This window comes from Pteropus medius, unplaced genomic scaffold (genome assembly GCF_902729225.1).
Source record: "Pteropus medius unplaced genomic scaffold, Ma_sr-lr_union100, whole genome shotgun sequence".
NCBI lineage: Eukaryota > Metazoa > Chordata > Mammalia > Chiroptera > Pteropodidae > Pteropus > Pteropus medius.
This window is the reverse complement of record NW_024354503.1, coordinates 12,399,381-12,423,491: the sequence shown is the minus strand read 5'-3', so window position 1 is coordinate 12,423,491 and position 24,111 is coordinate 12,399,381. Positions and strand designations below refer to the sequence as shown.

The following is a 24,111-nucleotide window of genomic DNA, read 5'->3' as shown; positions in this document are numbered from 1 at the left end:
CCTACCCTCTTCATCCCCTGCGCTGCAGGAGGAGGGGCCGGGGTGGAGCGTGTGGCCAGCAGCCTCCCACAAGCAGCGGCATCTTGGGACGCTAGGATACTCAGACGTCAACACTCTCGGGAGGAGGAGCCCGGGGTTCCGCATTCTGGACCCGCGGTTAATTTATTCCGCCCTGGGAATGGATCTAGACAGCGCCTAGGGAGGGTGCTGTGCCTCGATTCTGATCCTAATCAGACCCGTTCCCTATTTAATTTGTCCACACCAAACCAACCTCGCTTGTTTCAGATTCCCTCTGCTCTAATTTGTAATCTGATAAGCCCTCAGCATTTCGCATTTCTATGCGAAGATGTAGATTGGACACTAATTCAAAACAATTATGTGGTATGTGCTCTGGATTGAAAAGCCGGCCACTGTGTTAGTTTCATTTCTCCGTGGAGGTATACTGCCAGGCAGTCTGGAAGACAGGTTATGACTGGAGAGTGGTGGTGATGTAAGAGGGGCCGTCCATAGCTCAGTTTATTTATCTCAGTTATTTGGGTTTAACCGAAACCCCTTCCTAAATTTTGCAATGCTTTCTCCTCAATCTACTTTCTAATGAAAACATAGGCATTTAAAGTTTCCGTTAGAGACTCGGGAAAGATTATTTGAAATGTATGTCTGGTGTTTTTAAAGTTTGTATTTTTTAAATAGTGATTTTTGGTTTTGAGTGGGTGACAGAACTGTAGATGAAATTCATTTTATTTTTATTCTGAGGACTACGGTAAGAAGGCATGGATTACAGCTAGTTTCTCCCCCACATGTTAGTGGTTCTCAGCTTCCTCAGCGTTAACATAGAGATGATCAAAGTACATTAGTTAGAGGCACTTTGCGAGAATGAAATGTAAATGCATGTGAAATGCTTAGGTTGAGCCCAACATGATAGATAAGACAGTGACTTATTAAACCTAACAAGATGAAAATTTATATTAAACAATATTAGCCTAATGACATTTCCCTGTACTACCTGAGATAACCTGCTATAAAACAAATTGCCCCAGAATATTACTCTAAAAGGGTACTTTATGCTCTATCCAAGAGATCTCTAGGCCTTCTTCCCTTTGACCTTAAGACCAGATTATGAAGCAGAAAACTCTACATCACACCTAAAAAGATGGTGGGCTTTGAAAGTAGATCTTGAAGGCAAGTATAAGATATTTTATTTATTTCTCTCTAAACCAGCTCTATACCTTCTCCTCATCATCAGATCATATTCTGTGAAGCAGGCATGGTGGTTGGTATTTACTAGATTAATGCCTTGAAAAGATACCCAGTGTAGAGTAGCTGGGTTTAGCAAACAAAACTACAGGACACCCAGTTAAATTTGAATTTCAGATAAACAAGGAAAAAGTTTTGGTGTAAGTATGTTCTATGCAATATTTGGAATATACTTGCACTAAAAATTATTTTTGTTTCTCTGAAATTCATAATTTAACTGAGCATCCTGTATTTTATCTGGCAACCCTAGTCCAGTGAAATTAATAAAAAATTAATTTAAAAATTCCAAAAGGATGAGAAGACAGCAAAACATATAGATTATAAGGTGAGTCTCATATGGGTTTTGTTTTAATGTCATGTAGTGAGGAAAAGAAATAATGTTCTTGTGTTTATAAGCTAATTCTTAGTTGAGCTATTTTATTTTTTAATTCTCACTCCCATTTCCCATCAACATAGCAGTGTTTATTTACTAATATGAACAAAAATGATGGCTCTCCCTTTCAATCAAGATATCAGTTTAAATAATAATAATGTACTCAAAAGTGTTTTCAATAGTATTTATTAAGGGCCAGATGTCTGTCGGGTACCATTTCAAAGATGAATAAGACACAGTGTGTGCCCTGAAGACTAAGAAAATAACAACACGGAGTGCTACCCCAAGTAGGTAAATGCAGAGGACTGTGGGAGTTCAGAGTGAGTTACTAATTGTCCCCCAAAGGGGCAGGAGTCAAAGCTGCCCTTGATGCACAAGATTGAAAGAAAAATGGCTCCAATCCAGATGAGCCCAGGAGGGAAGTTCCAGGATCACAGCTGTGTCTAGGCCTGGAAACTAACACATCATAACTGGAGCAAACTGAAAGAAAAAATGGGATTCGAGAAAACTGAAAGAATGCTTGGAACTTAGAAACACTTGAGCCTGTTAGAAGGTGACAGAATGAAAGGAAGAAGATTAAATTACTTAAATTTAAAATAAAAAATTTAAGTTAAAACTAGGAACTGCAAGGTGGAAAACGTACCAGGAAAAGCATGATACGAGTGTGATGAAACCTAAAATGGATTGATTTTGAGTTATTTACTGGGTGGTATCTAAAAAGAAGACTATATTTAAACCTGAAATTTAAGAATATACTTCTCAAAATAGCCCAGAGAAGAAAATATGATCAAACGCTCCACTCAACTGTGGAGAACAAGATTCATGTAGTTTAATAATTGAAACATTGCTTATTGGTTTTCAAATTTTAGAATATCTCATAAACAAGCCAAAGAATAATTGATTATGATTATACATGAGAATGTAATATGATTAACTGTTTTTTAAAATGTAAAAGTAAAGGTAGGTAGGTAGATAGGTAGAAGGAAGTAGAAGTAGGGAGCAGGATGGAGAGAAGATTGGGTTACTAAGGGTCTCATTTCAGTAAGTGGAGAGTCAACATATACTGTCTGTAGTTGGTAAAACAGGAAACGAAGGTCTGGATACATAGTAACTTTGCAGGGGGGAGAGCAGCAGGAGGGCCTGAGTATAGATATGTAACTCCATTAGGTGGATCAGGGAGGAGAAAAGACCAGTATGTAGGTGAGCTAGAAATGAGATAGTTTTGGAAACACAGAGATAACCACCAGTCATCTAAAAACAGAAATCACTTAGAATGATTCTTTTTGGGGAATTGTACTGGAATTGGGGTGGGCTGTGGTGGGAGACTCTGCCTTTTCTCTTTTATTACTTTAGTACTATTTAACTATTTAACTATCTTATCACTTTAGTACTATTTAACTATTTGGAGTATGTGCATGATTACATTGATTAAATATTTAAAACTTCTTAAGAATAAAAATTTGTGAAAAAGAAGGCTTTACCTAGATAGTGACTTTCAAGGATGAGTAGCAGTGCATCTGGAAGAAAGAGAGGGAGAATATTCTATAGAATGTGAAACTGCATGAGAAAAGGCATGTGGGGCAGGGAGGGCGTTAAAAGTGAACAATATACCTTGGGAGTGTCAATTCTCTACTATGGCAAGAGCATCAGGTATATAGGTAGGATGGAGCAGAAGGTAAGGATGAAAAGATGAGTAGGGGCTGCCATAACAGTCTTCTGAGTAATGCAATGGAGTTTGTAGTATGAGCTTCTTAAGGACAGGAACTTTGCCATTTTTATTAGCCTGCATTCAGTAAGGAGCCTAGCACACAGTAGTTGCCCAATAAATGTTTTCTGAACGAATGAAAACTATCTTGGGGGAAATGGGGAACCACCAAAATTTTTAAGCAGAGCCGATGTATTACTTATTTTTGAAAGAATTTTGTACTAAAAAAAGGTGAATCGAGATTGGAGAAATCGAAAGCAGAGGATAAATTAGGAGTCTTTTAGGAGAAAGGTGATGGTGTAAAACAGAATAGTGACAGTGAGAATTGAGATTGGAAGATCTACTTAAGGGATATTAACAAGGCAGAAATGGACATGAGGAGTAAATAAAATAAAAAAAAAAAATAGGATGTGTCCAAAATGGCTCTGGGATTTCTAGCTGGGGAAACCAGGTAGATGATGGGCTATTAACTGAGAAAGGAAAACAAGGAAAAGGAACAGGTTGGAGAAGTGAGTTAATACATGCAATTCTGTGTATATTGAGTTTAAAAGGCCTGTGGATGATATTTTTAAAATAGTGGGTCTTGAACCATTAACAACTTATGAAATCTACTTGAGAGTCAAGACTAGTAGTTTTTAACAAAATAGACAGGATAAATTTTAGAGTGTATCGTGTGTGGTAAAGTTAAGTGTTATTTCATAGAACTTCTATTTCTTCATATGTAAGTATACATAACTAATCTAAAATATATTTTCTACTATATGTCAAAAAAAAAAAAAGTTTGCCCTTGCATACCAGGCAGAACAAGTGGTGTATGGAATCACATTACTCCTGCTTGAGAGAGCCACCTGTGCACATTTCTTTCCAACTCTGTATTCAGTGACTTCACATGGATAGCTGGAAATCAGTTGTAGTGGAGTCTTCATGCCACAGAGATCAACAAATACTAGAAAATTGGCCTTTTACCCTCTGTAGTGAGCTAGCACATCTCAGAGTGGAACCATCTCATGTGTAGTTAGTTATGCACGTCTGAAGCTCAGTATATACCTGGCAGAAGTTATTTGGAAGTGAAAATGCCCAGAGTATTTGGGCATTAAGAGTTGACCATTAAGAGTTTTTAGAGAGAGCAGAGGTAGAAGATAGAATTCTAAATAACAACACATTCGTGGAAGGTAGGAGGAAGAGGAGCCAGTGAATGAAATTGTGAAAGGTTGGTCAAAGCAAGAATGGAAAATGGGAGATAGAAGCTCTACAGAAGTCAAGATAGAAGAGGGATTTTAAAAAGTAAATATGATCAACACTGTTGATTGAACAGAATGGATAAAGATGGAAGAAACAGCTGTAGAATTTAGCAATTAGGTGAGCAACGGTAACCCCTAAAACCAATTTTCGTATAATTGAGAGCTAAAGGCAGGGAATCAGTAAGGAGCAGAGATGAAGATACAGACTCTAAGTGTAGACTACTTTTAAAACATTTTATGGAGATGAAATGAAAAAGACACGGCTGTAGCATGAGTGAGATAAAGCATGAGGAAGGTGAAAATTTGAGGAATGGGCATGAAAACCACTTGAAGATGTCAAGCCTTCAGAGCCTCATGGTGGCTGGAATTCACTCCATCATGGAATCAGTCTGGTGATGCACTTTCCCCGGTAATGTTTGCCAGTCCAGGAACAAGACCAGAGAGGATGATTACTTCGGTTTGGAAATTGGGAGAGTGGATTGACCAAAGGCAAAGAAACTGAGGGAATTGATGGTAATTTGAACAGAAATAATTTTTTTCTAGTTAAGGTATAATACATTTGTATTATTAGAAATCTAAACAAAACAGCACAAAATAAATAAAAATACAAAATAGGGCTGTCCCCATAACCCCAATTTCATTAGGTAATTATTTAACAATTTGGTACATATCTTCCAGATACTTCTCCGGATATAAATGTAGTAATTAAAAGGGCTAAGTCAGACAGACCTAGGGTTAAGCCAAGTTCTACTTTTGCTAGTTCTAACGCCTTGGGCAAGTTACATAGCATTTAAATCCCTCAGTTTCCTACTTTGTAAGATAGAAATAATAATAGCGTCTATATCACAGGGTAGCAGTGAGGATTAAAAGGGGTCATGAATGTAAATTGCTTAGAACAATATTTGGTAAGCAAAGTGGGCACTTGAGATATGTGTGTATGTATATATATATATATATATATATATACATACATACACCTTGAGATGTATATATATATACACACACACATATACACACTCACAAATATACACATATGTGTGTATATATATATACATACACTTATGGGAAAGAGAACTCATATATATACATACATACATACATACATACATACATACATACATAATACAAATAACCAGGAAGAACTATAAAATATTGGTAATTCGAGTGTGTTGGATGAACTTACCCTAGGCAGGATGACAGAAGTGAGAAGGCAGAATGTCATAGTCAGAGAATGGAATTTGAATCACAAGACGTCAGAGGTGAAGCACAGCCAGAGGTGAAGCTCAGCCAGAGGACAACAGCCTCCCAGATCGTCATACTTCCAAGTTTCTAAAGTGGACAGAAGAAAATCATTTATTCAATATTTTAGCGAATTCCAAAATTTATTATCCAATGCCAGGCTTTAGTTTTCATTCCTCTTTGGCGGTGTCTTAATGCCTTTTGTAGACGTGATTCTTAGAGACTGGAAAGGTGGACGTCACAATCGACGTGTTTGTATGCATTCAGTACTGGGCTCCAAGATCTGGTCTGCAAAACCGGTCTCCAAGATGTTTTCTCTTGTTCAAGTCCTTGATAATACTTCTACTAACATCATCGAGATACAGGAATTTTATCTTGATACAAGACTCGGCAGGTTTCTCTCAACAGCACTATGGCTCACAGTCACCTAGCTCCTTCGCCTGCTCACGGAGTTGTTTGATTCTACATACACAATGTCATCAGTTCCTTCCTGCCCATTCCTACTATTGTCTTGTTAATCAAAGTCCCCCAAAGCTCTACTTTGACAAGTACAAAATGTTTCTTTTATTACACAAGCTATGATGCTCATTATAGGAAAAATGCTACTTAGCTAATACAAATTCAGTGTATATCATTTTAAACTTTTCTTCACAAAAACAAGTACATGCATAAATACTGAATTTTTGGTCAGTTTTATAAGATTCTACTTTAATTTAGCAATATAATACTAACATTTTACCAAGCTAATCAATACACATCTGTAGTATCAGTTCAAAAGGCTATAAAATATTTTCCCTTACTGGTGGAAATTTGGATTATTTATTACAAATTTGGGTGGTTTATAATTTTTAATTTTTAAATAGCACTTCAGTGAATATCTTTGCAGTTAAATCTTTGTGCATGTATTAAATTATTCCCTAAAAGTGGGTTTCCTGTCGAAGTATATGTGTTTTTATTGCCTTCTAACTCTTTCTTCCTCCTCCAGACTGCCCCTCACCCCAGAATACATTACACCTTCTTGTGGCAAAACTACTTCTCTAAAAATGATGGACTTGTAACCATTTTACTTCCCCATTCACAAACTGTCAACATTTCTCATTGTACAAAGGGAGAAATAGAGTCCAGATATCCTGCCATGGCATTTGTGGCCTTCCAGATCTGGACTCAACCTCCTTTTCATATAGGTTTCCCACATTCACCTTACTTTACACTCATCCATTCTGAATTCCACATTGAGGGATTACCCACTCTGCTGGTAGAATTCCTACTTCATTGGTCCAGATCCCAGCAGGAAGCAAGTGGCATTCTCAATCTGGATTATTTGTTGACTTTTTACCAAGGCGAGAGTAGAATTTGAGGAATACCAAAAGGCATAGTACAGGGACTCTGGGCAAACAACACCAGAGAGCCCTTAACACCCATGGGCCTGAAAAAGCAAGAGGAGATAGCAATGACTGGGGTCCAGTGAGAATAACTCTACCTGACAGGAGGTGTGACTTCTGCAGCAAATCCCTGACAATCAGGCAGAAAGCCAATGACTAAATATTCCAGCCCCATTTTCCTTCCACCTTCCAACGTTGTGCTGGAAATTGGCCAGGCCCAGCAAGAAGTCAGAAGGCATTGAAGCCCATGGATATGGTCCCTACAGGTAAGCCTCCTCTGGTAGTGAATAGTGAAGAGTGGATCTAATGGGACAAATGGAAAATTTCCAGCATGCTTTAAAGATTCTTACATGTTGTCTTCAAGTGTTTAGTGCTTCTCTTAGAGCATTTAATATATATGCATTTATTTGTTTTCTTTCTTACTGTCTGTCTTTTTCTCTGGACTCTAAGCTCAAAGAAGAGAGAAACGGTGAGTGCCTTATTTTTCACAAGGCCCAGTACGGTATCTGGCAGGTAGAAGGCATTCAACAAATACATGTGGGAAAAGAGGTATGAGAGAAATGGAGGGAGAAAAAAAAAAGAGAGAGTAAGGAGAGAGAGAGAGAAGAAAAAGAAGGAGGAGGAAGAGGAGGAGTGGGCAGTGGGGGGGTGGGGAATGCTTAGAGTAAGGGAACAAAAGACAAGGCAAAGGGAGCGCTTCCTCCTTTCCTCTCTCTCTCCCTTCCTCTACTCTGTGCCAGATGCTTTATAAATTATTTCAGCTACTAATCTTTCACAGCCCTATCAAAAAGGTGTTCAAACTTTATTTAATTGGAGAGGAAAAAACAAAAACAAAAAACAAGAGGCTTGGCAACGTTTAGGGCCTTGCCCAAGATCTCACAGCTGGTTCTGAACGTGAGGGGCATACTCTGTCCCCACTGCTCCACAGTGGTTACCAAACAATTTACCACCACAGTGTCATAGAGATTGGCAGTCAGTTTTTTCAATTTTCATGTTCTTTGATCAAAATGTTATTTGAAAAAAACCTGTTAGGGACCAACTTAAACTACAGAAGCAAACAGAAATTGCTGACCAGTTTCAGTGCAAAGCAGAGGGGCAGTCCCCTGGCGACCAGATGGTCACTACCTAGTACAGTTGATTGATGGGCTTTAATGAGGAAGGAAGGGTCAGTTTCCATGGTGTGAACACAACAGAACTCTGGCAGCTAAGACTCCCTGCCAGCACCAAGCATCTCAATTTCAAACAAGACAGTAAGTATTTTTATCTTACTCTTGTCTTCAGATATTTATTGCAGTTTTTATGGATCATTCATATTTATTAGAGCTTGTAATTACTGGCTACATTTTTACATTGAGACACCTGTACCAGAAAGATAGAAATTCAAGTGCACTTAATCAAACATACAGGGATTCATGTGAAGGAAACTTTGCTAAATTTTAGTAGTCAGTGGTAAGCTAGTGAATTGCTTATGTTTTCTACAAATAAATTTTTTATTTTTTTACGGGAAGTATCCAATTAATAGTATCATTTATTTTTTAAACAGCTTTATTGAGATATAGTTTACATACTATAAAATTCATCTTTACACAATTCAGTGGTTTTTAATATATTCAAAATCGTGAAAGCATCACCCTCCACTATCTAATTTTAGAACATTTCATCACCCCAAGAAACCCTCTACTTCTTTGCAGTCACTTCCCAGCCTGATCTCATTCCAGTCCTAAGCAACAAATAATCTACATTCTATCTCCATAGATTTGCCTCTTCTGTACATTTCACATAAATGGAATCACATAATATACAGTCTTTTGTGACTGGCTTCTTCCACTTAGCATATTTGCAAGGTTCATCCATGTTTTGGCATGTCTTGGTATCTCATTCCTTTTTAATTGCCAAATGATATTCCATTGTATGAATATCCCACCTTTTATGTATGCATTCATCTATTAATGGACATTTGAGTTGTTCCTGCTTTGGGGCTATCGGGAATAATGCTACTATAAACATTTATGTACAAGCTTTTATATAGACTTATGTTTTCTTTTCTTTTAGGTATATACCTAAGATTAGAGTTAATGGTCATGTAATAACTCTATATTTAACCTTTTGGAGAACTACCAAACTGCTTTCCAAAGTGGCTGCACCATTCTATACACTTACCACAGTGTATGCAGTTTCTAATGTCTCTACATCCTCACCAACACTTGTTATTATTTGTCTTTTTGATAATAATTATTCTAGTGGGTGTGAAGTGATGTCTCTTTGTAGTTTTGGCTAGTATTTCCCTAATGACTAATGACGTTGAGCACTTTTTCATGTGCTTATTTGCTATGTGCATATTTGTTTTGGAGAAATTTCTGTTTATTTTCTTTGACCATTTTTAATTGAGTTTTTTTTTTTAAGTTGTAAGAGTTCTGGATGCAAATCTCTTATCACGCATATGATTTGCAAATCTTTCTCAAAGGTATCATTTACAGAACAAAAGTTTTTATTTGTAGCAAAATTCAATTTATTTAATTGTTTTTCTTTTGTTGCTTGTCCTTTTATTGTCCTATCTATGGACTTTTGCCTAACCCAAAGTGATGAAGATTTACCTCCATATTTTCATCTAATAGTTTTAGTTTTAAGACTTATATTTAGGTCCGTGATATATACATTTTAAGTTTTATATGTGGCATGAGGTAGAGGACCAATTTCATTCTTTTGCATGTGGATATCGAATTGTGTCAATATCATTTAAAGAGACTATTTATGCCCCATTGAATTTTCCTAGCACTTTTGTTAAAAATCAATTGGCCATAAATGTTAGGGTTTATTTCAGGACTCAGTTCTATTCCATTGCTCTATATGTCTAGCCACACAGTGTACTTTGTACCACACTGTCTTAATTACCATAGCTTTGTAGTAAATTTAGGAATCAGGAAGCGTGAGTCCTACTTTGTTCTTTTTTTCTAGATTGCTTTGGCTATTCTGAATCCCTTGCATTTCTATATGAATTTTGAAGATCAGTTCATTAATTTCTCTGTAAATAAATTTAACTACCTATTAAAAACATCTACTTAAATTACAATTTATTCATGAGAAGTTGTGAAATTTCCTTGGCATGAACTCAAATGTGGAACAAATGGAATTGATTTAAGTGTAAATCTGCTTAAAGTTTTGTGTGAATGACAAACAAAAAGGCTTCCAGAAACTGAGTCTAAAAATGGCTTGGCTTTTCACACATACATGCAGATTAGAAACACTCTAGTACTACTGTTTACCGTTTTATTTTATCATTGAATGCTCCAGTGTAAGAGCTGTCTCAAAAATGCCAAGCCAAAAAGATAAAATACGTCCTGTGCCATCTTCTGTTACTTACTATATGTACTGAGCATCCACTTCATGTAAAAGGGCATGTCCTCGTCTTACATACTCAGAGATGCCGAACCACTTTAGACTGAGGCCCAGGCTCCTATTTTTTTTTTAATTGATTTAATTATTTAAATTAGTTTCAAGTATACAGTACATTGGCTAGACATCTATATAGTTTATAAAACGAGTCCTCCAATTGCTTGCTCCCTCCTCTGGCCCTCCAGCTAGCCATCAAATTAATGCTAACTGCGTTCTCTCCAGGCACCTATTTTTTAAACCCACCGATGATTCCCATGGAGACCTTCAGTGAAGAACAGCTTCTACAGCCCAACTGCCTCTACCTTCAGGTCTCCGGTCTTATTCTCTGCTGTCTTTTCCCTGTTTTGTAGCTAGAAGGATATTGCTACTCAAAGTGTGGTTTATGAACTAGTAGTCACTGTGGGAATTTATTACAAATGCAGCACCTTGGGCCCCATCCCAGTCCTACTGAGTCAGAATCTGCATTTGAACAAGATCCCAGATGTTGTATATACATTAAATGTTGGTAACTATGGTCTGCGGGGCCAAATCTGGCTTCTGCCTGTTTTCATAGACTTCTGGTCACCACCTGTGGTGGCGGGTCTCATTAGGCAGGCACTGTGAGCCTGAGAGAGCCAGCTGCAGTGACTCTCTCTGCCTCCACTCCCCTGTCTGTTCCCAGCACTTGCTTCCTGAGTCCACCACTGTATCTAGCTGCTGCCAAGGGTCCTGCTGGTCACTACCTACACTTCGGGAACTCTACTGCTGGCAACTGCTGGCCACTGAGCAGTGGAATTGCAGTCCAGTCAAGTCACCTTGCCTCCAGGCAGCTGTCAACTTGTGATGGTCGGGCTTTTAGAGAGGAGCGAGAGCATGCTGGGATCTGGGTATTACTGGGGCAGAGCAAAAGTGACCATCCTATGGGCCAGGCCCCTCCCCATCGGGCCAGTTGCTCTTTGCCTTGAGAATGTCTTCAGCTGAATGTCTACTGAATGTTCACCTACCATTGCCAATCCTTCCTCTCCCAGGAAGGCCCACCCTTTGTAAACAGGGAAGGAGTTTTTCTTATTACGTAACAGCCTTGATTTTTGCCTCTAAGCCTACAAAGCCTAAAAAATTTCTTATCCAGCCTCTTACACGAAAAGTTTGTGGACCCTTGGTCTACACATTAGAAGCAGGGCAACTTACACTTGGCAGAATGTACCTTTTCCGCCATAGACGTGCTGTGCCTCATGGATTCCTTCACCACTGTCAGTGCCCAAGATGACTCTTATTCATCCTTTCTGGACCCAGCTTAGGTCATTTTTGAAGAAAAGTGCCTTTACTTCCTAGTCTTGGTGAATGAGTCTTTCCTTCTGTCCCCAGAAAATCACTGTCATCATAACACGTAGGGCATTGAATGTTAATTATGTCATTTCCTCCTCTTCTTTCCCACTCTAGGACTGTCCTCATGGTTCCACGTACATCAGATTCACCTAGAGGACTTACTATAACACAGATTACTTCTCCTACCCCAGTTTTTAACTCAGAAGGTCTTATTTGGGGCCCAATAATTTGCATTTCTAAAACTTCCTGGGTGGTGTTGCTGCTACTGGGTCACAATTTGTATGGTGGACTCCAACTTCCTCTTGAGATTTCAACTTAAATGTTGAGACCAAAGAGAATTCTGATAACCCCTTCTCAAGTGGCTCTCTCTTCATTTTTTCCCTTCTATCTCAGTCCCTTATTTTTTATATCTGTAATTTTCAATCTCTTTGGTCTCAGGACTCCTTTACATTCTTAAAAATCACTGAGAACCCCAGAGAGAGTTTTCGTTCATGTGGATTATAGCTACCAATATTTACCCTATTAGAAACTAAAACTGAGAAAACTTTAAAATGTGTATTAATTCATTTGCAAAAGTCATAATAAACCTAATACACAATAAGATAAGTTACATTTTCATAAAAAATAGCTATATTTTCTAGAACAAAAATGTGAGAAGAGTGGCACTGTTTGACTTTTTTCGTCAAATCCTTTACTATGTGGCTTAATAGAAGACAGGTGGAATCTCATATCTCTTTCTGCATTTAGTTTATTCTGGTTGAAGTATACAAAAAAAATCTGGTTTTGCACATATATGAAATTGGAAAAGGGAGCATTTTATACCCTTTTCAGATAATCGTGGATATTTTTCTTTGTTATTACACCAAAACTGGACAAGGGGGAGTGCTTTAAATGTTAGTTGGAATCAGAAATGATCTCAGTGTGCTCTTCATACTCCGTTTTATTAAAATCCATCGGCCTTTTCTGAATGGATCTCTTTATTCCTGCATGATTTTGTAATAACATACAGTTGTCATACTGACAATATTGGTTCACAGAGTTATGCAGACTTTCCAAATGTTGACACATTTTATTACACAATATTTTTTAAAATCACTTTTATAAAGTCATGTAATCAAGGGTAAAATTTAACAAAAAATAGTAATTCTTATTGCTTTAGTTTCTTTACTGAAACTAGCCTTTTTTTGTTTATTTGTTCATTTATTTTATTTTATTTTTTAACTGTATGTGTGTGGTGGCAAAGAATACCATGACTGCCAGTCCAGTTTGGTGTCACTGCCACTACTGCCTTTCTTTATTTTGGGCACTGGCAATTTTCTACACCATGTCTTTTGAATCATCAGGGCAATTGTTAGTACGGTGAACAAGGTCAATGATGTTTTAATATTATGAGAGCAATTTTATGAAATTATTATGAAAATAATTTAATATTATAAAAATAATTTTAACCTTATGGGTCTCTAAAAGAGTCCCAGGGATTTCTAAGTATCTATAGGTTATGATTTAAGAACAATTGGTTTACATCTTAATGTGTAAATAATTGTTGCCATTTAATTTATATGTTTATACTTTGTCTATCTCCTGAATTGGTGTGACAATAGTATTTAATTTCCATGGAGGATATGTTCTGTATCTGGCATAAACTTTTCACATAGATTGTCACTGTATCCTCACAACAAAGCTGACAAATTATACCCATTTTACAGATGAGAAAGATATGACACAGAATTAAACAATTAGCTTAGAGTAACACTACTAGCACTTTGGAGTTGGAGTAGGAAATAGCACTGGAAAGTGTTTTGAGACCAAATAGCAAATGCCAGCTCATGAATTTAGCATATAGTCCTGTAGACAGAAGAGAGCTATTGATAGTTTTTGAATGAGAGACTGGCATGCACTAACTATAGTAGCTAAGATCCAAATACACACTCAGCAGAACGCACAAATGAAGCAACCCTGATTGCAAATTTTTGAAGTAAGAAAGAAAGCACATGGCAAAGAATCTTATGGAATCACTCACTAGGAATAAAGAGTTGCAGAAAATTTCCTAAGTGGCCTATTTTTCCCGTAGTTGTTTTTCATCATGGAATTGACCAAAATGTCAGACATGACAAAGCTCCATCAAGCTGTGGCTGCAGGGGACTACAAGTTAGTGAAAAAGATTTTGAAGAAAGGTCTTTGTGACCCAAACTATAAGGATGTGGACTGGAATGACCGAACCCCACTTCACTGGGCTGCAATCAAAGGTGAGCGGGCAATGCCTAGGTAGAATCTATCCCCTTGAGGCCACCATTCATGACAGCGGCCTGTATGTAGTAGAAAAAAACATTTCTTGGGAGCCAGATGGAACATTTCAATCATGGACCACCAATTACTAGTTGTAGCACTTTAAGCAAGTTATTTAATGCCTCTAGGCCTTAGTTTATTCATCTAAATAATGGGAGTGATAATGCTTCTTTGGAATGTTATTGTGAGGATTCAGTAAGATAATGGATGTACAGTTCCTAGCACATAGCCTGCTCTCAATTAATATTAGTCTCTGCTCTCTTGACTTCTAACAGGAATGGAGTATCATTCCTGTAGTAGAACAGAGACTTTGTCTTTTTCTTTGTTACGTCCCCATGCCTAACATTGCTCAGTTATAGAATTGGAGAAGGATAGTGGCAATCACTCAGCCAATGGGCTTGTCAAGGTCTTTGCCAATAGAACGCCAATGAAGAATGTTAAGTAAGAAAGTGCTATAGCCAACTTTGCTTTTTAAAAATTTGTTTTGGCTCTTATATGGAGAATGGATCGGCAGGAAGCAAGACTGCTTCAGAACAATCAGTTGAGAGCATTTTGTAGAAATTTAGGTACAGTGTCACAGTAGCTATACTAGAGAATCTTTTAGTGAGCATTTGCTATATGCTAGGTACTATACTATGTACTTTATATCATATGTACTTCACAAGAACTCATTGAGATAAGTGGTGATACCCTTAATTTACAAATGAAGAAACTGAGCCTCAGGCATCTGTTTCTTATCGGGGTGTCATAGTTAGCAAGTGGTATTTATTGACAGGTATGAATCTCCATCTATCTGGCTAGAAAGCCTGTGCTAGCTATAATGTAAGTGGGGCTTAAATTACTTTTATTGAGATATAATTGAAATATAACATTATCTCAGTATCAGGCACAACATAATGATTGGTTTTTGTATATATTGTGAAATTATCACAATAAGTCTAGTAACATCCATCACCATCCATAGTTACAAAATTTTTTTCTTGTGATAACTTTTAAAATCTATTATCTTAACAACTTTCAAATATGCAATACAATATTATTAATTACAGTTGTCATGCTATACATTATACCCCCATGGCTTACTTATTTTACACCTGGAAGTTTGTACGTTTTGACCACCTTCACTCATTTTGCCACTCCCCCCAGCCCAAAACTATCTATCTAATCTGTTCTCTGTATCTATGAGCTTGATTTTTGTTTTTTGTTTTTTTGGTTCCACATATAAGTGAGCTTATACAGTATCTGTCTGTCTGATTTAGCATAATGCCCTTGAGGTTCATTCATGTTGTAACAAAATATATATTTTGTTAAAGCAACATTGAGAATGCCAAAAGCAGAATGCCTTACCAGTGCCAGCACAGGCAAGTGTATAAGTGACCTGCAAGAGAAAGCAAGATTTCCAGGCAGGGCCTGCAGGAATGGGCAAGCAAGGGGTGTGTCCTGGAAGGAGTAGAGAGAATAGAGGGTCTCAGGCCCTGAGTTGAGAACAGCGTTCATGAGGGTAAAGGTGGAGCAATGAGTCTCTCATTAAGGAAAGGAAAAAGGGAGGAGGGGATGATGCTAGGAAACTGGAGGGGCCTCACAGGCAAATGTCTTCCCCTCTTGTGTGCTCCCTAGACCAGTGCTGGCCTTTGGCCAGCGGAGACATTTTAATCTCAATTAACCTCCTGTTTCTTCTCGGTACCTCTAAGGTCATATGGAGGGGATGCAACTCCTCATAGAATACGGAGCCAGGCCCTGCTTGGTAACTGATGTGGGCTGGACCCCAGCTCATTTTGCAGCTGAGTCAGGCCATCTGAATGTGCTCAAAATTCTCCATGCTTTGCACGCCGCCATTGACGCCCCTGACTTCTTTGGAGACACACCAAAAAGGATTGCACAGATCTACGGGCAGAAAGCTTGTGTGGCTTTCCTGGAGAAGTAAGTTCCTTTCATTTCTAACTATAGAAAGGGTGGAGAAATGGGTGTAGAATCACCTCCCAAAATTAAGATTCATGTGCCCTATGAGCTATTAAGCCAAAACATTGAGATACTGGTGCTTGGAGATAGAGAAAGGTTTATTCAGTTTGTCCAAAGTGAGAGGATGGGAGAGCAAGACCTCTCAAATTCATCTGTCCTAAAAAGCAAAAGTAGAGAGTTTTTAGGGAATGGGGTTTGGGGGCAGGGGGAGTTCCAGGAAACTGAGGGAGAAGTCTGTGTTTCTTTAGTCACAGGTGATGCTTTTTCATATAAGATTCCTGGGCATCAGCAGCTGGTCGCAGCTACCTTGAAAACGTGCTTTCCTTCTGCAGAACAAACTCAAAAATTCTCCTCAAGACCATGAAGTTATCTCTCCAAACTGCTTGGCAAAGAAACAGGCATCAGCAATACAAAATTATACTGTGAGGATAAAGGGTGCTGGGTTGAAAAACCAAGATTCTGCAAAGTATCTCATAAATGTGTATCAGTTACCATTAAGGCAAAAAGCAGAAACTAGACATCTTGCGACCATCGCCACGGTTTAAGATATCATTGTTTTGTGTTTAACTAGCTATACTTTTCTATTATCTCAAGCTAAGTGTACTTTTACATATTTCTCCTGGAATTTACTTCAAAGGCCATCCTTCAGAACATGACTAATTAACATACTTTCTTAATCTTTGACCATAAGCTACTTAACAACCAAGGCAACTGAAACATTTAGTTAAAGCCTATACCTACATCCTAATTAAGAATTAAATTATTTAATTCTAGTGGCCAAAAATACTAGGGGGCATTAAAATCACAAGGGGCTCAACTACAAAACAAGAGCCTGTGATCAAGGTCTTTGCCAACTAAGTGATCTCAGGTCGATGAAAATGAAATGAGGAAGTCCAGCTAACTATCGTTTGAGTTGTTTTATTAATTTTTCATTGAAATGACTAGTGTGGGGTGGAAACTATAGTGTTTTAGTTATGTAAAATGTATTGTTTTTAAATCATACAAAAATTATAATTTTTATAATTATGCATTATTATAATTTTAAAAACATAACATATAATTATTATAATTATTATTTTAGATTATATAAAAATTATGTCAGGTAAGAGAGATGGGGCACCAAGTTCAAAAATGGGACATGGTGCAAGATTTATCATTACACAGAGTCAGTTCTCATCCAAATTACCAGGGAGAGTCTTGCTAAATCAATGGCCTTGTCTAAATTCACATCTTACCTCCACCTAATTTGGTATTTGATAATCTTGAAACTCTTCTCTCTTGCTCTATGTTACTCTCTTTTAGTTCTCCTTCTACCTACGTAACTATTTCTTATGATTTTGTCCAAGCTCCTATTTTTACGTGCTTTTTAGATGCTGAAATTCCTCAGGGTCCTGTTTTTGATTCTCCTCCACTGACTTTCTCTGAGTAATCTCAGCCCCTCCCTAGTGACCAGTCGATGGATGTGCATTATTCACACCCCGGCATAGCTGAAGTGGGAGAGAAGTGCTTCCTCCAAATAGTCTGGAGTGCCACACTGCCGGGGAAAGTGGGCGGACCATGCTGAGCAGACATAAAAAAATGCATCACGTGTAAGTCATTTCTACTCAGCATTGTCCCCCACAAGGAACTTCCCTTCTGAGAGTAACCGGGGTTAGAGGGGAGAAATTCTGGTTGAGGGAAAATTAATTTGGACCTTGAAAAATAGCTAAGACCTGGCTAATGGAGGAAGGAGAAAGATGCTGATTGGAAGAGAAGGCACCAGTTGGAAACTGTATATGTGAGGAGATGGAAGAATAGTGGAGGAAGGAGTGGCCTGGCTAAGCAGAGCATTCACACTGGAGAGAAGTGGAGAAGAAGGTCAGGTGGGTGAGCGGGTGACCACAGTGAGCTAGGCGAGCATATGAGTGTGAACTCATCAGGAGACCGACAAGCTGAAACAGCTAGTTCAGCAAAGTTAGGCCTGCAGTGCACGAGGCAGCAGCGGTGCTGTGCAGGTAAGATTGGAGGCACTTAAAGACTATAGGTGAGGAAACCACTTAAGAAATTTCTTAACACTTCATGTTGCAAGTAGGTGAGCTCCCGGGCCAGGATGATGAAGAGGAAGGAAGTGAGAGAGCTTCAAAATAAGCCTAGACAGTATTTGACAATTTTCTGAATATCCTAGGGATCCTATTGGAACAAATCAACTTTTGGTTCAGCCTCTCTAAGTCATACATCTCTAGTTTAACAAATACTTTGGAAATCTACTATGTGCATGGCACTGAACTAAATGCTAGAAAGGATTTAAAGAGAAATCAGACACAGTGCTGAGACACCAAGAAGTTCTCTGTCTGGGAGACAACTTGTTTACACAAATAACTAATACAAGACAGAAAGTGCCAAGGGTCATAATAGCAGGGCAGAAGAGGGACACTGAATGTTGAGAGGTACACTGAATGAATGTGGTTTGATTATTGAGAGGTCACTTCCAGCTTGCTGGGAGAATGGGGGCTGAGGAACAAGCAGGTTTGCTATCCTCTGAACAAAGTGTGCTTTTTATAACACTTTGCACTTAAGATACCGTTTGCCCTACCTGTACCATTATCTATCCTCTAAAATTCCATTTGTCATCATATTGGCTAAAGTTTTATTTCTGTGAAGTGACTTTCACCAATGTCTTTCAGCAAGTCACACATTCACCTTTGGCCTCTTATACAAAATGGTACATATGTACACCTCCCATTGTCCATGTGTGTACAATAATCTGTCTGTCTGTCTATCTCATCTGTAACTGTTCTTTACACAAATCATCAATACATACAGTACATATATGATTATAAGTAATTTCTATTTTCTCCCTTATATGTTTCTGTACTTTTAAATATTTTTACAATGAACAGACATGGCTTTTATAATTAAGAAAAAATACAATTAAAAAATAAATGAAAGAAAACAGCCTCCTGATAATATGCTGGTCACTCTACAAATGTGAGCACTTGAAGAATTAGCAGTGCCTTCCTCAAGCTAAGTGCCTGACTGCCTTTGATTCTGTTAACATCTCACTCTGAGCACATTGTTTTTCTCTACCTCTAAGCAGTTTCTTTACTGTCTGAGACTTCCCTATGTATAGCTTGGAAAGGCTTGATCGAATTTGGCCTCCTTTGTTGATTAGACCTCTGAGGCACCCAGGCTCTATGCAGAAGGCAAGCAAGAGAGGCCTATTCTGAAGCCAGGCCAGGCTCTCCTTCTTGCTCTTCAAGAGCTCTTCTCTTCCTCTTTCCTAGGGCCGAGCCTGAGTGCCGGGACCACCGTTGCAGGGCCAGGCAGAAGGGGCTGCCACTGGATCAGTGGGATGAAGACTGGGATGCCAAGAAAAGGGAGATGGAGCTGTCTCTTCCTTCTTCGAATCAAAACAGTACTAAGAAAAAGAATAAGAAAAGCCATAGTACAAAAACATGTAAAATAGATCATTAATAATATTTAATATTGATTACATGTTGAAACCATAATGTGATGTTAATGATAATGAGAAGTTAACAGAGTCAAAGGCGGTTAGGCACTTAGCTTGAAGAAGGCACTGCTAATTCTTCAAGTGCTCACATTTGTAGAGCGATCCGCATATTATTAGGAGGCTGTCTTCCTTCATTTATTTTTTAATTATATTTTTCCTAATTATAATGCTTTGGATGTTGGGTTAAATAAAAAATATTATTAACATATATTTTACCTCTTTCTTTTCACTTGTTTAAAAAATGTGGCTACTAAAATATTTAAAATTACATATGAGCCTTGCTTCCTGCCCCCCCACCACCCCCTACCACCCCATCAGATAGCACTGCCTTAGAAACTAGAAAATATTTAAGGCCAGCAGCTGACCTGGTACACTTTAGTTGACTGCCCTACATTCCAGGTTTACTAATTTCTCTGCCTAAAGCAATGTCTTTAGGTACCTAACATCTTTATTACACATTCCTCAAGTAATGCTTATGTTAATATAGATCATGTTAGGTTTGAATTTTCTGAAATAATTACTCGAACATCTTAGGGAAAGTAGTAAAGCTGGGAAGATACCTTTCTAGTGTTTATCCACCCTGCGCATCAATCCCCTTTCTCTATGCCCTGCAGTTCACAGAGGTGGTTCCTGTTTGCCATGTTTGTACTGGTCCTCAACCAGTATGAACACTGGAAGACCCCTGACTCCAGATGGACCAACATGATTCTTCTTCCGGGAACTCGAAAAGAGTCTTCACGAGTAGCTAATTCTACAATAGCGTTGAGAAGATAGAGAGGTTTTACAAAGAGAAAACTGAGATAATAGATGGAGAGAGAGAGAGAACAATTTTCTAATTTCCAATTCTGATTCATTACTTAGGAAACCTGCAAAATACTACTTTCATAATACTGTTTCCTCTTTTTATTTTTTCCCCCTTGCAACCAGTCTTTTCTAATAAGTACAGTTTTAAGATTATGGGCTTATGAGTTAAGCAGACTTAAGTTTGTATCATCCTCTATGAAAGAGGCCGAATAATCCTTACTTTCCGGTGTTGTTGTAAGGATGAGATGAGAGGATGTGTGCAAAATGCTGGCATTGGCACACTGTAGCTAACTGGTCCATGTAATGGCTAATGTTTTACTATAGAAGTGAGCTCAGTTTTTCACTGGGAATTCCAAAGGCATGCAGGAATAATGCCTTTTATAGACCAAATGAGACTCTTCATTGTTCAATCCATAAATATACCCTGTCTAGTTTCATGACATGGATAACAGCCTGTCTTCCACTGGCCAGACATACTTGGACTAAACTGTGATAAGTACAGTGATCTCAGGGGCCTTTACTGTGTCCATAACCCCATGGCCTCCCAGTGTCCTTATTGAGTTCTCCTTTCATCCTTATTCTCATGAGTCATTAGAAGGAATATACTTCTTCTCCCATGAATTTTTGTATAGTATTTGAGAACAGGAAGAGGGTATTAACATCATTTCTTTGTATAAAGAATTCGTTGCCGGGTAGATGGTATACTAAGCACTTTACGTGTTTATGTCTAATCTGCATGACACAGCTCCAAAGTAAGTATCATCCCTGGGTGATATCACAAACTAAAGTTTTGAGAGGTTGAGTGACTCGCCCTAGGCCACCTGGCTGATCTTGTATAGCCTTTAAAGTCTGCCTGGATTGGACAAAGCTCTAGCTCTTTCAGCTGTGGGAACTTGTATGGGTGCTTAACTTCTCTAATTTTCCTATCTGTAAATTGGGGAGATTACCAGTGCCTATGCCACAGTATTGCGTGGACTAAATAAGCTAATGTATGTCAAGCATTTAGTACAATGCCCTTCACACGGTAATGTGATTGAATGTCAGTTGTGGTGGTGGTTATTATTTTCACAGCCTTCATTGTCCCAGATAGGTAACAACGAAGAATAGCTTGCCAGCGAGCATTAGCATCAGTCCAGAATGGGAATTTGGGAACAGTGTTCTCTCTAAGCCCATCAATGCCATGAATGAGCGTGCCCACGTATTTTCTGGCCCCTGAAATTAAGCTCTCAACCAAGTAGCCTCAAGGCTGAGGTTACTTCACAGTGACCCCAGGCTTATCCCTCAAAGGGTGCATGCATCATAATAGATGACCTTCATTTGTCCTGCTCTCACTCCGAGGTGATACTCAGTTCATTTCAGTAAGGCCTGTGTAATGATTTGCAGCACTTGAAGGGTCTGGTATTTGGAGTATTCATCTGCTCTCTCCCACTCTCATAGGTAGGGAGGGATTAGCTGTTTATGTTATTGTGTAAGAAGCAAGTATAGAAAAGACAGTGGAAGAAGAGAGAAGCCATTCTAGGCTTGACTTATCAGGGAAACCGGCTCTGTGACTGTGGGCAGTGCTTCTGGGACAGGATCCCCTATCTGTAAAACAAGATAGAACTAGATCTCCAAGATCACATCTAATGCTTATAAACAAAACTTCCACTGGACTCTTCTGAGGAATTAGATGAGTTTTATTCTGATATGATTTGCAAATCAGAGAACATAGCCTTCAGCATAAAGTGAAGCCGTGTGTTCTGCGGTGGGAAAAATAAGGCAAGGGTTTTTAAAGTATGAGTCAAAGGGACAGGTTTCTAGGAAAATAAGACAGTGAACTACGTCATTCATTTTCTGATTGATAGGGGCAACTGGATGTTCAAGAGTAAACTGACTCAGTGGTCAGCAAATGGGGTTGTGAGATAAGAACAATGGGTTGTTTTGTATTGGCTGGAAATTACTGCTTGATTGGAAATTACTGTTTGAGATTTATTACTTGTAGGAAATTACTGTTTGGCCATTGCCATGGGAACATAGGCTATTAATTATGGGAACATAACATTTTAATAACATTCTAATAACAAATTTTCTGCTTCTGTACTCCTCGCTTGCATACAGGTAGTGAATAGAAGAAAAACAGACCTTTGTGTTCAGACAGAATGAGGAATGGGGTTTAGAACTTAAAAACCTTGTACCTCTGCATTTCAGGGCTGCTTACTTTGGGGTCTGCGTATCCCTGGCAGACCCAGCTGGCTGAATAAAGAGTGTGTTTACTATAACTCACTGCTTTCTGGTGGTCCATGTGTCTTTTGGTGGCTACAACAGTTTCAGTTGACTCATGTCAGAAGGTAGAGTCACCGGATATGGTCAGCAGTCGAAGTAATAAGTTATGGTCAGCAGAAGTGGGAGGAAGTCACAAGACCTGGGCAAACACCTCAGTTTCTCTTGAAGTCTGCAAAATAAACTAGTAAAACAAGTTTTGTGGTGAAAGGAACAATGCAGCGAAAGCAGTTCGTCAGGCAGACAGCATTTAAGACTGCAAAATGACCTCGTCACTTGACCAGGGTCAGAGACCAAACTGCAGAAGAGTCTGGAGATTTGGTCACAAAATTATGATATTAGAATCCTCACGCAGAGTCTGAGACCCTTAGCCCTAGGCTGACTAACAAACCAAGATAAAGCAAAATGTTATCCTTTATTGATGTAAGAAACATCCAAACACAGAGAGAATTTTTATAAGTTTATTTGAGCCAAACTGATGACAATTTCCAGGAAACAAAATCTCAATGGATTGAGAAAATGCTCCAGAGAATGGCAATTTTACAGCTTATTTTATACAGCAGACTAAAAGGAGGAGAAATAAGAAGGTTTGTATGAAATCCATTAGTGGTAGATCAAGGGGGACAGGAGAAAGCAAAGCAGGGAAATCTCTGAGATTGGGTAAGAAGGAAAAATCGATAAACACATACTTCTTTTACATTGGTGGGTACAGCACATAGAGATGGTATTTGGGCAACGAGATAACAATGAGGAGTTTTGTGGTCTCTGCTCTGGTGCTGGCAGTTGTGCCTTGCGGGGTCTGGAAAAGATTACTCTGACATTTCAAAGGTATGTTATCTTAGATATAAAAAGATAATAGACAGGTTCGCTTAAAATAAAGATTGACCTTTGTCAAGGAAACTTCAGGCCTAGGACATGACTACCCACCGTGACTTTTTTTTAGTTAAGAATTTTTATGTTCAGACCATCCTATGTTGTTACTTTTGGTCTCTGAGTTTGTAAGGCCCATGATGCAGGCCTCTCCTGAACTTGTCAGGTTTAGTATGTTGCCCCTATTTTGTCCACACCCTGATAAAGTCACACCAGGCATCTGATCTGAATATTTAAATTAAGATGTTCCTATTTGTTAGAATCAGTGATTTTGGACTATACAAAGCCTTGGACTAATTAAGGAAATGACAAGCAATGGTTTTTTTTGTTACTAAGGAAGATGTGTAACAAGCAGAATCTTTCCTCCCTCCCTCCTACCCTCCCTTCTTCTCTTCCTTTCCTTTTGCCATTCATCAAATATTAATATAGCCTATATTTTGTGCCTAACACTATTCTTGGTTCTGAGACTCAAAAGATGAAAGACCTGAGTAGGCTGTGTATTCCAGAAGGTGCTTTATCCCACTTTGGATGCCTGTTACCTAGAAGCATAA

The 24,111-nt window shown here is 38.5% G+C and overlaps 1 protein-coding gene across 2 annotated transcripts; it reads left to right on the top strand.

Annotated features, from left to right (window-relative positions):
- Positions 1-8,357: 8,357 nt before the first annotated feature.
- Positions 8,358-22,471, top strand: ANKRD66 (ankyrin repeat domain 66). Of its 2 annotated transcripts, none has more exons than XM_039854483.1 (4): positions 8,358-8,444; positions 13,964-14,138; positions 15,870-16,098; positions 20,242-22,471. In XM_039854483.1, exons 2-4 carry the CDS (start codon positions 13,976-13,978, stop codon positions 20,399-20,401), a joined length of 552 nt encoding a protein of 183 aa, XP_039710417.1. In that variant the 5' UTR covers positions 8,358-8,444; positions 13,964-13,975; the 3' UTR covers positions 20,402-22,471. The 2 variants fall into 2 exon arrangements, with proteins under 2 accessions (XP_039710417.1, XP_039710416.1); XM_039854482.1 differs by lacking the exon at positions 20,242-22,471 and adding an exon at positions 19,401-19,822.
- The last annotated feature ends 1,640 nt before the right edge of the window (positions 22,472-24,111 follow it).

Bases quoted from the DNA above. Each gene is read 5' to 3' on its own strand.
- ANKRD66 (XM_039854482.1), top strand. From the start codon at position 13,976: ATGGAATTGACCAAAATGTCAGACATGACAAAGCTCCATCAAGCTGTG. The intron at 14,139-15,869 runs GTGAGCGGGCAA...GGTACCTCTAAG, and splicing joins TCACTGGGCTGCAATCAAAG to GTCATATGGAGGGGATGCAA. The intron at 16,099-19,400 runs GTAAGTTCCTTT...CCTCTTTCCTAG, and splicing joins TGTGTGGCTTTCCTGGAGAA to GGCCGAGCCTGAGTGCCGGG.